The following is a 14,372-nucleotide window of genomic DNA, read 5'->3' on the forward strand; positions in this document are numbered from 1 at the left end:
TAACCTCCCTCCCCTGTCTCCTCAGTCTTGTTGCCAACAATTTTGAAGACGGCTCCCATGTAGTGTCACCATTAGACCCGAATGGAAACTTCAATGTTGTTATTAAAGAGGAGCCTGTAGATGATTATGAATATGAACTTGCTGAGTGCCCGGAAGGGGTAACTATAAAACAGGAAGAGACGGATGAGGAAACAGATGTATACTCAAACAGTGATGATGATCCTATACTAGAGAAACAGCTAAAGAGGCACAATAAAGTTGATAACCTAGAAGCTGACCATCCGTCTTCTAAATGGCTACCAAATAGCCCATCAGGTGTTGCTCAAGCTAAAATGTTCAAGTTAGACGCTGGAAAGATGCCAGTAGTCTATCTGGAGCCTTGTGCTGTCACCAAAAGCACAGTGAAGATTTCTGAGCTCCCTGATAACATGCTTTCCACATCTCGAAAGGATAAGTCTTCTGTATTGACAGAATTAGACTATTTGCCTACGTACATTGAAAATACTGATGAGACTGGCTTCTGCTTAGGCAAGGAATCAGAAAATGGTCTTAGAAAACATTCACCAGATCTCAGAGTGGTACAGAAATACCCCTTACTTAAAGAGCCTCAATGGAAATATCCTGAGCTATCTGACAGCATTAACACAGAAAGAATACTTGACAGTTCGAAGAGTTCAACTGGGGACCCATTTTTAGGAAAAGAGGACTTGGGCAGAAGGAGAACAACTGTGCTTAAGATTTCAACAGCCTCCAAGGTTGTGAATGCTAGTCAGAATGCCCCTTCAAATATCCCTGGAAAAAGAGGAAGGCCACGAAAATTGAAACTCTCTAAGGCAGGGCGACCACCTAAAAGCACAGGAAAATCTTTAACTTCTACAAAGAGCACTCCTGTGGGTCCTGGGAGTAGCTTTCCAGATGTGAAGCCTGATCTGGAAGACGTGGATGGTGTTCTCTTTGTTTCCTTTGAATCAAAGGTAAGATTTTAATTTTCAGCATTTCTTTGGAGGTCAGATGGTGATTCTGAAATTGTATACAGGTTGATAACTAACTTAGAATCTTGTTTTTTTGAATGCGCCTCTTATGTGAAGGTTTATGTGTAGGGAGGGGAGTGTCTCCAAAATGTTTGGTTTAATTAACAGGCACCACTTAAGGTATTTTGTTGGAATGGACTTAAATGTCTGCTTTGATTTTAGTTCACGATTGTTGAACTGATTGTTACTGGAATTTACATTATTTTTTTTAAAAAAGATTTTATTTATTTATTTGACAGACAGAGCTCACAAGTAGGCAGAGAAGCAGGCAGAGAGAGGAGGAAGTAGGTTCCCTGCTGAGCAGACAGCCTGATGTGGGACTCGATCCCAGGACTCTGGGATCATGACCTGAGCCCAAGGCAGAGGCTTTAACCCACTGAGCCACCCAGGCGCCCCTGGAATTTACATTATTATGGACTCTAAAAAGGCATACATAAATGAAAAATTGACTGTTTCAGTATACCCCATCCTCTGGTTTTCATCAATAGTATCAGAGTACCACTGGAGAACTAATATTGTTTTAAAAATTCTGTTGTCTCACACATGGATAGTTTCTTTATTTTATTGCAGCTCTTCAGCTGCATTATTTTTGTTTTAAATCTTTATAGAAGCCTGGCATTTCTAAATTGGCTACAGAGAGGTTGAATTCTCTTTAGCTGGTCTTCTGTCTTTTTGTTAATTGCTGAGTAAGCTTTCTTTACATAGGCTATATCAGTATGTAAATTGGCATAAACAGTTTTATCAGCATATATTCCTATTCAGATTTTTTTGCCTTTTTTCCTTCTTATTTGAAATGCTGTTAATGTAGAACATTGAGAAAATATCAAAAGTATCAGAAAAGAAAAGGTTCCTTGTTTACATTTAAATTTCTAGGAGTGATATGAACTTTTTTCTTTTTTTATATATAGGAAGCTCTTGACATTCATGCAGTTGATGGGACAACTGAAGAACCCTGTAGTCTTCAGGCATCAACCACAAACGACCCAGGTATTACATAGTTTAAAAGGAGAGATATTTGTGATTTGGCTCTAGAAGTGAAAGATGCAATGTTTCTTTTTCTGTAGTGTACGGCAGCTTATTTTGTCATTGTTTTCTGAGTAGGTTGCAGAGCAAGAATTGCCCAGTTGGAAAAGGAACTGATAGAAGACTTGAAGGCCTTGCGGCATAAGCAGGTGATACATCCTGGTCTTCAAGAAGGTAATATTTAAAAATACATATATGCAAGCCAATTTTTAATTTTGTTCTCTTTTTTTCTCTCCTTTTCTCTTTTCCCTCTTCTTTCCCTTCCCTCTTGTTCTTACCCATTTTTTGTTTTTCTTCCTTTCCCCCCCATCCCTGATTTCATTTCTTTTAGTGCCCCTTTTAACTTGTGTTTTTCTCTGATTCTTTCTCTTACTTTGAAAGCTTCTCTAGGTTTTTTTTTTTATCCTAAGAAAAACCTTCCCAACTCTGAAGATACTGTCTCTGAAGCATAATATCTTATGCATTTAAAAACCGTGTCATAATAAGAAATTGGTGTTTCTTCTGTCTTAAAACCCAGTATTTTCTTCCCTGTTCATCATTTTTAAGTTTTAGTTGCTTTTGTTTTTGTGTGTTTTTTTGGGGGGGGTTTCCTACTTACTCTTTTATATACTTAGTAATATGTAAGTCAGTCTGTAAATAGAATACTTTCCTCATTGTGTGGCTGTCAACATATTTTGTGTATTTCCTGTATTGCTTGGGATGTCAGTTAAAATTTTCATTATTATCTCTGTTTTGTTGTAATAAATTATCTTGGCTTTGATTATGTTGCTTAATCCTCTATTTTAATATTGAAATCTATATTAGTCCTACCCCCTGCCTCCCCCAAATGTGCAGTCTTTCTGTGGTTTCACTTAATGGAAGCAGATGATCCTCCCTCTGACGTATGGTCAGAAGGTCAGTAGTAGCCTAACACTATGTCACAGCACCTACATCATTCACTTCACTTCATTTTATCATCTCACATTATCACAAGAAGAATGGTGAGAACAGTGTAATAAGATACTTTGAGAGAGAGAGACCACATTCCGTAACTGTTATTACAGTCTATTCTTCAAAATACTCTATTTTGTTATCGTTTTCTTTAATTTATAATTTATAAATTAAACTTTATCATAAGTGTGTATGTCTAGGAAAAAACATTGTGTGTGTGCATGCGCGCTGCATCAGGGTTTGGTACCAGGTGGTTTCAGGCATCCACTGAGGGTCTTAGACCCTCATAGTGGGTTTTAAGACCCACTATGGGTCTTAAAACGTATCCCCTATGGATTAGGAGGGATTGCTCTATATTTATTACCATCATAGCAACTACTGACTTTCCCACTTGCTGTAAATGAGATATTGTAAAGTGTGCCCCAATTTTTAGTTTCTTGTGTGTTGATTTTAGGTGTACCTTTTTTTTTTTTAGATTTTATTTATTCATTTGACAGAGAGAGGGAGAGATCACAAGTAGGTAGAGCAGCAGGCAGAGAGGGGTGGAGGGAAGCAGACTCCCTGCTGAGCAGAGAGCCTGATGTGGGACTTGGTCTCAGGACCCTGAGATCATGACCTGAGTCAAAGGCAGAGGCTTTAACCCACTGAGCCACCCAGGTGCCCCAAGGTGTACCTTCTGGAGTAGTTTGAGTTTTTGCTATTAGTCAGTTTTTCCCTCCCAAGGGATTGTTGAGCTGATTTACATTATATAATGGATCATTTATATGAGAACCTAAGCATTATATGCTAATAAAATGATGTATAAGATGATCATTCAGTATCTAAGTCAGCTAGTAATACTTGAACTTTTGCTTTAATATGAGGCTGCTTGTGTGACAGTGTGATCTTAGAGGGGTACCGTGGATTGTAATGGGACAGTTACAGTCACATCATAGTCTCAATGGTAAATAACATTTATTATCGCTTACTGTTAGCTTTCATTTCTGCTATTTTATTTAAATAGTATTCTCTTAACTCTATCAGTTAACTTTTCCTTTATCTTTTTTCCTCCCTCCTACTTCTGTATTTTGTTAGTTATGTACTCCAACAATGTATAAATATCTTTCAGCCTAATCCCTACCTTTGTTTCAGACTTAGTTCTAGAGGTAAATATATTCCATGCTCTCTGCTGGTCTTTTCGTTATGGTTTGGTTGCCTATTACTTCCTGGCTGGTTAAGGTTTAAGTTTGTTTTTTCCTTCCCCTACATACATTGTGGACAAGTCTAATATTTTCCTCTGTGTAACTGGGGTTCAAAGTCGAATGCTCTTAGAAACTAAGCAGGTAAGCAAATGAAATTAGTCTGATTTCGTGTACAAGGTTGACTCTGGCAGGCTGGAACACAGGTGCCTTTTCTAAAGGGACAGTCATAGCTGTGGATTATTGTCATATGGGAAGATTGGCCTAGTATTTTCAGAAATTCAGTAGAAATTCAGTAGAAACTGAAGTCACCATTTTTATGTAATGATGCTCAACTTCTAAGTTTTTTGGGTGAAGCGTTAAACACTGAGCCAAACAAAATGTGGGTGAGCCATCGGTTTTCACCTGTTGTACAGATTCTGCCTTAGGTGTCGTGTATAAGTTTTTATTTAATCTTTTTTTTTTTTTTTTTTTTTTTTTTATTAAAGATTTTTATTTATTTATTTGACAGGCAGAGATCACAAGTAGGCAGAGAGACAGGCAGAGAGAGAGAGGTGGAAGCAGGCTCCCCGCAGAGCAGAGAGCCCGATGCGGGGCTCGATCCCAGGACCCTGGGATCATGACCTGAGCTGAAAGCAGAGGCTTTAACCCACTGAGCCACCCAGGCGCCCCAAGTTTTTATTTAATCTTAATGTTTAAAATTAATTCAACTGTATTCTTACATAGTTTTATTATTATTATTTTAAGATTTTATTTATTTATTTGACAGAGACACAGCAAGAGAGGGAACACAAGCAGGGGGAGTGGGAAAGGGAAAAAAGCAGGCTTCCTGCAGAGTAGGGAGCCCAATGTGAGGCTTGATCCCAGGTCTCTGGGATCATGACCTGAGCTGAAGGCAGATGCTTAATGACTGAGCCACCCAGGAGCCCCTATTATTTTATTTTCTGAAAAGATTTTATTATTTGAGAGAGTGCAAGTGGGGGTAGAAACAGGGAGTGGGACAAGCAGACTGCATTGCGCATGGAGTCAGATGGGGGCTCAGTCCCAGGACTGCACCATCATGACCTAGGCTGAAATTAAGAGTTGGACACTCAACCAACTGAGCCATCCAGCTGTCCCATATAGTCTTGTTTTGTTTTGTTTGTTTATTTATTTATTTATTATTTGTCGGAGACGGAGAGAGAGCACAAGCAGGGGAAGTGGCAGAGGGACAGGGAGAAGCAGGCTTTCCACTGAGCAAGGAGCTGGATGCAGGACTTGATTCTAGGACCCTGGGATCATGATCTGAACCAAAGGCGCATGCTTAACTGACTGAGCCTCCCAGGTGTTCCTATTTTTTTAAAAAACAGTTAAATCTGTAATTCATGTGGTACTATTCATAAGGTATGAGGTAGAGATCTATTTTGGATTTTTCTATTTTGTTTTGGCAGATATCCTTCCACTCCTCAACCTTTGTTTCTTAAAACTTAGAATTTCAGAAAAATGAGTTACATTGGCTAAGTATTTGTAGTAACTGGGATTGATCCCAATCACATGTTCCTTTAAGGTCCCTCTCTAAAAATTGGTGATTGAAAGAATTTGTTAAATTTTACTTCAGTAATGTCATTTCTCTCCCTTTCTGTTAACTGTGGAGTTTCACTATTTTTTAGAATATAAACATTTAAAAATCTTTTTGTGGGCACCTGGGTGGCTCAGTCGTTAAGCGTCTGCCTTCAGCTCAGGTCATAGTCCTAGGGTCCTGGGATCAAGCCCTGCATCAGGCTCCCTGCTCAGCAGGAAGCCTGATTCTCCCTCTCCCACTTCCCCTGCTTGTGTTCCCTCTTTCGCTGTGTCTGTCTCTGTCAAATAAATAAAATCTTAAAAAAAAAAAATCTTTTTGTGCTGGAAACTTGAAAAACTTGAAAAGATTTTTGAGCTTGCTCTGAAGTTCTGGAAGAAGTGTTAAGCCTGAGGAAGTGTTTTTATTGGTGGTGGTAGTCTTTTTTTTTTTTTTTTTAAAAGATTTTATTTATTTATTTGACAGACAGATCACAAGTAGGCAGAGAGGCAGGCAGAGAGAGAGAAGGGAGGAAGCAGGCTCCCCGCCGAGCAGAGAGCCCGATGCAGGGCTCGATCCCAGGACCCCGGGACCACGACCCGAGCCGAAGGCAGAGGCCTTAACCCACCGAGCCGCCCAGGCACCCCGGTGGTGGTAGTCTTATTGCTAAAATTAAATAAGAATCTTTTTGTATTTTTTTTTAAAGATTTTATTTATTTATTTGACAGAGATCGCAAGTAGGCAGAGAGGCAGGCAGAGAGAGGAGGAAGCAGGCTCCCCGCTGATCAGAGAGCCCAATGTGGGGCTTGATCCCAGGACCCTGGGATTACAACCTGAGCTGAAGACAGAGGCTTTAACCCACTGAGCCACCCAGGTGCCCCTAAAATAAGAATCTTAATGTTCTTTTCCACAGGACTGTATTTTTTTCTGTCTCCTGTACTATCCTGTATACTGACTTGGATGTACTATATCCAAATTGATTTATTCCCTGTCAACCTAGAAATTACCATCTGGTTTTGAACTTTAAAGGTATTTTTATACAAGCATTTCTACTTCACTGCTACCAAGTCAATTCTATGTTAATTAAAACGTTTTAAAAAATATTTAATTCATTTTAGAGAGAGAGCGAGCAAGCGCGCACGCAAGCATGTGTGCTCACAAGAGTGGAGGGTGGGACAGAGGGAGAGGAAGAAGCAGAGTCCCGCTGAGCAGGGTGCCAAATGTGAGGCTCTACCCCAGGACCCTGACCAGGATCATAACCTGAACTGAAGGCAGATGCCTAATGATTGAGCCACCCAGGCACCCTAAATTTTTTTTTAATTTTAGTTAAGTTTTAGGTTTGTAGTAAAATTGGGAACATAATAGAGTTCCCATATACTCTTCATTCCGTTTCTCTTATTATTAAATACATCTAACATTAGTTATAGAGTATTCGTTATAGTTAGACAATATTGATATATTAATATTAACTAAGGTCCATACTTTAATCAGATTCCATTATTTTTTTTTTATTTCAGGATTCCATCTAGGAAATCACATTTAGTAGTCATGTCTCCTTAGGATCCCCTTGGCTGGAACAGTTACTCAGACTTTTAAATTTTTAATGACCCTGACAATTTTGAGGAGTACTGGTCAAATATTTTGTAGAATGTCTCTCAGTTGAGTTTCATCTGTTGTTTTTCTCATGGTTAGATTGCGGTTATATGTTCACAAGAGGAAGATCAGAGAGAGGGAGTGCCATTTTCATCCCATTGTATCAAGGGTACATTTTATCAACAATCACTGACCTTTCCATGCTGTACTTCTTGGAAGGAATTCACTGGGTAGTCCATACTTAGTGGGAAGTTAAGCTCTACTTTCTTGTGGAATATGAGGTGGAATATGAGCATAAATTAATTGGAATTCCTCTGCAGCAGAGATTTCTTTTTTCCCCAATTTTTGAAGAGATTTTATTTTAATGCCTTTTAGTTAACATACAGTTATATTAGTTTCAGGTATACAGTACAGTGATTTACCAATTCCACACATTACCCATTGCTCATCACAAGTACACATCTTAATCCCCGTCCCCTATTTCTCCCATCCCCCTACTCCCCTCTAGTGACCATCAGTTCTCTATAATTAAGAGTCTGTTTCTTCATTTGTTTCTCTCCTTTTTTCCCTTTGTTCCTTTCTTAAATTCCACATATGAGTGAAAAGGAATGGTATTTGTCTTTCTCTGATTGACTTATATTGTTTCACATTGTACTCTGAAGGGGCATCCATGTTGATGATGTTGCACCCTATTTATTTATTATATCACTGTGAACTTCTGTCAGTTACAATGTTCAGTTCCTTTATGGCAATCTCTCTAGAGCTCTGTGACTCTTGATTTTTAGTTAAAAAATACTGAGTGTTTTCTTTTTTATATAGATTTGCTCTTTTATGCTGGTTAGTTATATAGGAGTTTATTCCTCTTGAGTGTGTTTTGGTGGGTGCTTTATATTTTAGTGTGTTTAGCTGGGGTAGGCAGTTTTTAAAATGTTTTGTTTCTTTTTTAGAGAGAGAAGTAGGCGAGCATGTGTAAGTGAGCACATGTGCACAAACGGGGGAGGGAGGTAGAAGGAGATGGGGGGAGAGAATCTCAAGCAGACTCCATGCCCAGCGTGGAGCTGATTGGGGACTCAGTCTGAAGATCCTGAGATCATAACTGAGCTGAAGTCAAGAGTCAGGTGACACTTAACCAACTGAACCACCCAGGCATCCCAGGCATTTTGTTTTTTTAAAATTACGGTTTATGATCTTACGTGATTCTGCATTTGAATCTGAATTTAGGAGTCTTTTTTTATAATGGTGCGATAATGTTTTGAAATAGTAGTTCCTAATCTGGTGAAAAGGCCAATGCATTTAGGAATATAGTTCAGTTTAAACTGTCCTAGTGGAAATGATTTTATGTTTTTTGGGGGATATGCTTTCTGTGAATTATTTAGCTATCTTCTGTACAAGTTAATCTCATTCATAGGAAACCAATTAAGTCTAGGTCTCATGTATGTGCTAAATAGGGGATTTTCTTGCAGGGCAAACATTTCAGGATGGTACAGATAAGCTAAATTGGGAATTACTTTGAACATTGTCTATGTGCCATTGACTTCTACTTTTATGGCTTTAAAAAATTGATAGGTATATTTAAAATAAATTTCAACTTGTTTTTAGAACTTGCTTTCACTTTTGGGGGAAAGTGGAAGTTTAAAATACAAGTAAACACAGACAAGAAAATAGGAAAAACAGTCTCTAAATTTGATTGTGTAGGGTCTAGAGTTTGCAGGTCTATGTATGGGTACTTTTTTTAATCAGCTTAATTCCTTTATTTTTACCATCTGTGTAGGCAGCTATTCTGGCAATTTTGGGTCAATAATAATAAGAGTATGTTTCTCTTCTCAAAGAATTAGAGTATCTTATTTTATCCTATGTTTAGGATTCAGTTCTTACTTGAATTTCTGAGTTTCTTGCTTTGTGGTTCCACTCTGCTGTCCCTTCCCACCTTTCTTAGTTAATTTTACTTATTCTAACTTAAGAATTACAGACTCAGTAAAAATTTTACCACATTCCCTTGGGCTTTTCAAGTGTTTTTTTCTTTTTGGTTACCTCTCTTGGGACTTACTTACACCATTATAACTACTGATGAGTCAGTTGGGAAAATAGCACTAAAGCTCCTCTGGGGAATGTCTTTTATCTCTATTACCATCTGTATTACAGAGTATTTCACAGAGAAGGTGCAATAAATTCTTAAAACATAAAACTCATTGTAGTGGATTAATATTTATTTTACTGATGAGGAAGCGAAAGCCAAGAGAAATTTAGCCCAAGCACAAGATTAGAAACCAGTTGTTTTGACTCCCAGTCTTATTTTTCCCTGATTGACTGGAAACATGAGGAAAGAATTATTTGCTTTAAAGATTTTATTTCTGGGGTGTCTGGGTGGCTCAGTTAAGAAGTCAAGTCTTGGGGCGCCTGGGTGCCTCAGTGGGTTAAGCCTCTGCCTTCAGCTCAGGTCATGATCTCAAGGTTCTGGGATGGAGCCCTGCATCGGGCTCTCTGCTCAGCTGGGAGCCTGTTTCCTCCTCTCTCTCTGTCTACTTGTGATCACTGTCAAATAAATAAAGTCTTTAAAAAAAAAAAAAAAGAGAGAAGCTGAGTCTTGGTTTTTGTTTAGGTCATGATCCTCAGGGTCCTGGGGTCAAGCTTTGTGTCATGCTTCACACTTGTAGTGTGGGGGAGTGTCTGATTGAGGGTTCTTGCTCTCCCTCTGTCCCTCCCCCTGCTCATGTGCATGCCCTCTCTCTCACTCTCTCAAATTGGGGCACGTGGGTGGCTCAGTCGGTTAAGTGTGTGACTTTAGCTCAGGTATGATCTCATAGTCCTGGGATTGAGCCCCATTTGGGACTCCCCACTCAGTGGGGAATCTGCTTGTCCCTCTGCCTTCCACCTGTTCATGTTCTCTCTCTCTCTTTCTCAAAGAAGTAAATAAAATCTTAAAAAAAAAAAAATCTGATTTTATTTTTAAACAGTCTCTAGTCCCAGTGTGGGGATTGAGCTCCTAACCCCCAGATCCCCAGATCAGGAGTTGCATACTCAACCTACTAAGCCTGCGAGGTACCCCTGGAAAGAAAGTTTTATTGATGTTAATAGGAATCATACCATGTACTTAAATAAAATAAAAATAAGATAAAATATTTAAAGAACTGGGCTTACATACTGAAACAGCATAGTGATTCAGTGATCTCCTTTGTTAAGGTAAGTTCTTTGTGGAGGATACACAAATTAGCCATAAGAGCTTGTGGCTCATAACCTGTCTAATGCCTTCACCTTTCAGGTGATGAGTATTATGTAAACCTTTTATTAAAAACCTGTACCTAAGACTTCTGATAGCTATTAATAGAATACTTAATAGTTTGAACTCCTTTTGGCTTTAGTTTTGTTAAAATTTAAGTTTAACACTTTCCTGCACAATAATTTGAAGCCAGGAATTCACAGATGAGTGAACACAAAGTAGATGATGGTCCTTAGTAACAGAAACATACAAATTTAAGAATAATAGGGTATAAATTTATTTTTTTTTTAAGATTTTATTTATTTATTTGACAGACAGAGATCACAAGTAGGCAGAGAAGCAGACAGAGAGAGAGAGGGAAGCAGGCTCCCTGCTGAGCAGAGAGTCCGATGCGGGACTCGATCCCAGGACTCTGGGATCATGACCTGAGCCGAAGGCAGAGGCTTAACCCACTGAGCCACCCAGGCGCCCCAGGATATAAATTTAAAGCAAAAGATTGAAACAGGTGACATCAAATGTTGAAAGGAAATTGGATCAGCAAGAGCTCTTAGGCACTACTGGAGGGAGTATAAATTGAGAGTAATTTGGCATTATTTAGTGCATACTCCCAATTAGTACATTGTTGCACATGGTTATCCATGATGTGTGACAATAATAGGCTCTTGAGATAGTGATCTCCTCAGAATGGCCAAGCTTAACAAAGGGTAATTAATAACTGTAGAGCTGGTTGCCTCTAGCTAAAAGCAGCCTCAGGGTTATCCCAGTTTGTTGTATAATTACCTTTTTAAAAAAGATGTTTATTTCTTTGACAGAGCACAAGCACAAGCAGGGGGTGCAGCAGAGGGATAGGGAGAGGCAGGCTCCCTACTGAGCAGAGAGCCTGACAGGGGGCAAGGGGTGGCAGGGCTTGATCCCAGAACCCTGGGATCATGACCCAAGCCGAAGGCAGACACTTAACTGACTCAGCCACCCAGGCACCCCTAATTATCATTTTATGTGCCATTAGCAAGAAGTATTCAGAATAACTAAGTATATCATTAACCTTTTTAGTAGTAAATATCAGACTGTACAGATGACATAGAAGATAAATTTATTAAAGAGTATCATATGACTTACACAATCTCTTGAAAAGCCAGAAAAACATATTCTGGGACTGTGCAGTAGGGAAAAATGCCCACATTACTTCTACTGAATGCTCATACAAGCAGTCCCACAACATTGGACAAGCACCACCATTTTCAGTATGGACATTGCATACAGTATGCATACAGCTAGGACCTTGGTTACTTCTGCCTCTAAAAATTCTTTACTTGGCCAAACACCATCACCCTCATTCACACAGTTCTGCTTAATATCCCTTCATGGTAGTCTTTCCAAATTGAAGTCTTTCATGGTACAGTTGATTGGCAAAACCTGTGTTACATGTCTGCACATAGACTGCAAGGGAAGGTAGAAAGTTGAGTTTTTCCTAACACCTACCTTGAAGAGGTTGGGATCATAATGGAGAAAAGTAACAGCTAGGGGGAAAGGGTGTTCAAATATTTTGGACAGCCACAAGTATGTTGAGCACTCACAATCCAATACAATTGAAAGATGAATATGCCCTGTTATATAGCAATTCCATTCCTGATTAAATGCTACAAGGAAAAGCTAAATGCACTAGAGAAGCTCTTACACATCATCTGTGTGATGCACATTCTTTTTTTTTTTAAAGATTATATTTATTTATTTGACAGACAGCGAGAGAGAGAACACCAGCAGGGGGAGTGGGAGAAGGAGAAGCAGGCTTCCCACTGAGCAGGGAGCTGGATGGATGTGGGGCTTGATCCCAAGACCCTGGGATCATGACCTGAGCCAAAGGCAGATGCTTAGGGACTGAGCCACCCAGGTGCCCAGTGATACACGTTCTCGTACACAATGAATAATTACATGGGTCCATTGCTTGTAATTGTTAAAAGTAGGAAAAAACTGAAATGGGTGAAGGGAGCTGGGAGATACAGGCTTTCAGTTAAGGGATGAGTAAGTCACAGGGATGCAAGGTACAGTGTAAAGAATATAGTTAGTGGTATTTTAATGTTGTATGTACTCAAAAAGTAAAATTAAAAAAAATTAGAAAACAACCCAATTCTCATCTGTAGGGGAATGGTGAATAAATTGGGCAGTACTATATATTCATAATCTGGAGTAGGGTATGGTGGTGAAAATAAATGGTCCAGAGATAAATCTGTCAGCATAGACGAATCTCAGTCATAAATTGTTAAGGGAGGGGAGGTACTCACCAAAGCCTCTAAAAGGATATGTTGAGTAAATATTTTCCCAAAAGATTACCTCTTAATCTACAAATAAGTTATAATATTTATAGGCTCAGTTAACCATAAATAACACTAATGGATTACTAGGGAATTAGAAACCATAATTCAGGCCAGAAGCTTAGTCAATGGCAGATTTGTATTAAAAGTCCTAGAAAGTCTCTGGATCACAAAGGATCTTAATTCTGCTATGTTTATGTATTAGTTTTCTATTGTTGCTTAACAAATTAGTGTAAACTCAAGACATACTGTTTCATTTACTTTCGATTGGGAGTTTGGGCATGGCTTAACTGGGTCCTCCCCTTAGTGTCTCACAGTGCTTCAGTCAGAATGTCAGGTCTGGTTTCTCCTCAGAGGCTTGACTTGGGAGGATTCTGTTTCCAGTTTCCCTCAGGTTGTTGGCAGAATTTATATCCTTGCAGCTTTAGCAAGATGGGTGATACATGCACCCATAGTCTCATAAACACCAAATCATGTGCATCCCATCCCTTTAGCCACTTTTTGTATGTTAGAAATAAAACAAAGGTCCTGTCTGCACTTAAGGGAGGGGGAGGAGGGGGGAGTACAGAAATATGTAGTATTAAGAGGTGAGGATCGTGGGGTCGCCTTAAAGTCTGTCTCCTACTTTTTATTTTTATTTCATTTCTGCTTTTCACTCCCATTTTACCCTCTCCTCACACCTCAGAAGTTTAAAAAAAGAATGTAATTTGTGTTTCTTTTTCCTTGTAGTGGGCTTAAAATTGAATTCAGTGGATCCGACAATGAGCATTGATCTTAAATATTTGGGAGTACAGCTACCTTTGGCTCCAGCCACTAGCTTTCCTTTCTGGAACCTTACCGGAACCAACCCTGCCTCTCCTGGTGAGTGTGTGGCATTTGTAAAGTCAAAGTTGTGATATAAGTAAAAAACTGCCTTTGTTATAGACATTTAGGATATTCTAAGGTAGATTTTTTTTGCCTAGTGGCATAGTCTTAATGATTTATACATTTTAGATTAAGTATTTTTTGTGATTAAGTTTTAGTAGCTAATTAGATATTAAATATTAGTTGACTTGAATTTTGGTAATCTCTTTTACTTTCTCTTTTATAGATGCTGGGTTTCCCTTTGTTTCTAGGACAGGGAAGACCAATGACTTTACCAAAATCAAGGGATGGAGGGGAAAGTTTCATAGTGCTTCTGCATCTAGGAGTGAAGGTAATCAGCTTTTTAGAAAATTGTAAATATGTTCTGAAACACGTGGCCAAAAAGCCTTTTGTTAAAAGTAAGATTTGGTTGTTTTTCTTCATCTTTTCTTTATATGCTTTAAAATACAGGGCAAATAAATTGTCTTGCTAATGTCTGTTCATTCCCTATGTTCCATATCCCTAACCATGACAGGCTTAAATAATCCATGCACCTCTTTTATTTTATTTTACTTATTAAATTTTTAAAAAAATTTAAATTTTTTATTATTTTTTGTTTTTATTATTATTACTATGATTATTTTTATTTTTTATTAATGTATAATGTACTATTTGCCCCAGGGGTACAGGTCTGTGAATCATCAGGCTTAC

The 14,372-nt window shown here is 38.6% G+C and overlaps 1 protein-coding gene across 1 annotated transcript in view; it reads left to right on the plus strand.

Moving 5' to 3' along the window:
- Positions 1 to 14,372, plus strand: part of MGA (MAX dimerization protein MGA) — a 103,804-nt gene that overhangs the window by 35,702 nt on the left and 53,730 nt on the right. The window contains exons 3-7 of the mRNA XM_080808788.1: positions 26 to 974; positions 1,940 to 2,018; positions 2,133 to 2,228; positions 13,548 to 13,679; positions 13,909 to 14,013. Coding sequence (XP_080664914.1) covers positions 26 to 974; positions 1,940 to 2,018; positions 2,133 to 2,228; positions 13,548 to 13,679; positions 13,909 to 14,013 — 1,361 coding nt within the window. The remainder of the gene's footprint in view (positions 1 to 25; positions 975 to 1,939; positions 2,019 to 2,132; positions 2,229 to 13,547; positions 13,680 to 13,908; positions 14,014 to 14,372) is intronic.

This window comes from Martes martes (assembly GCF_963455335.1).
Source record: "Martes martes genome assembly, chromosome: 7".
NCBI lineage: Eukaryota > Metazoa > Chordata > Mammalia > Carnivora > Mustelidae > Martes > Martes martes.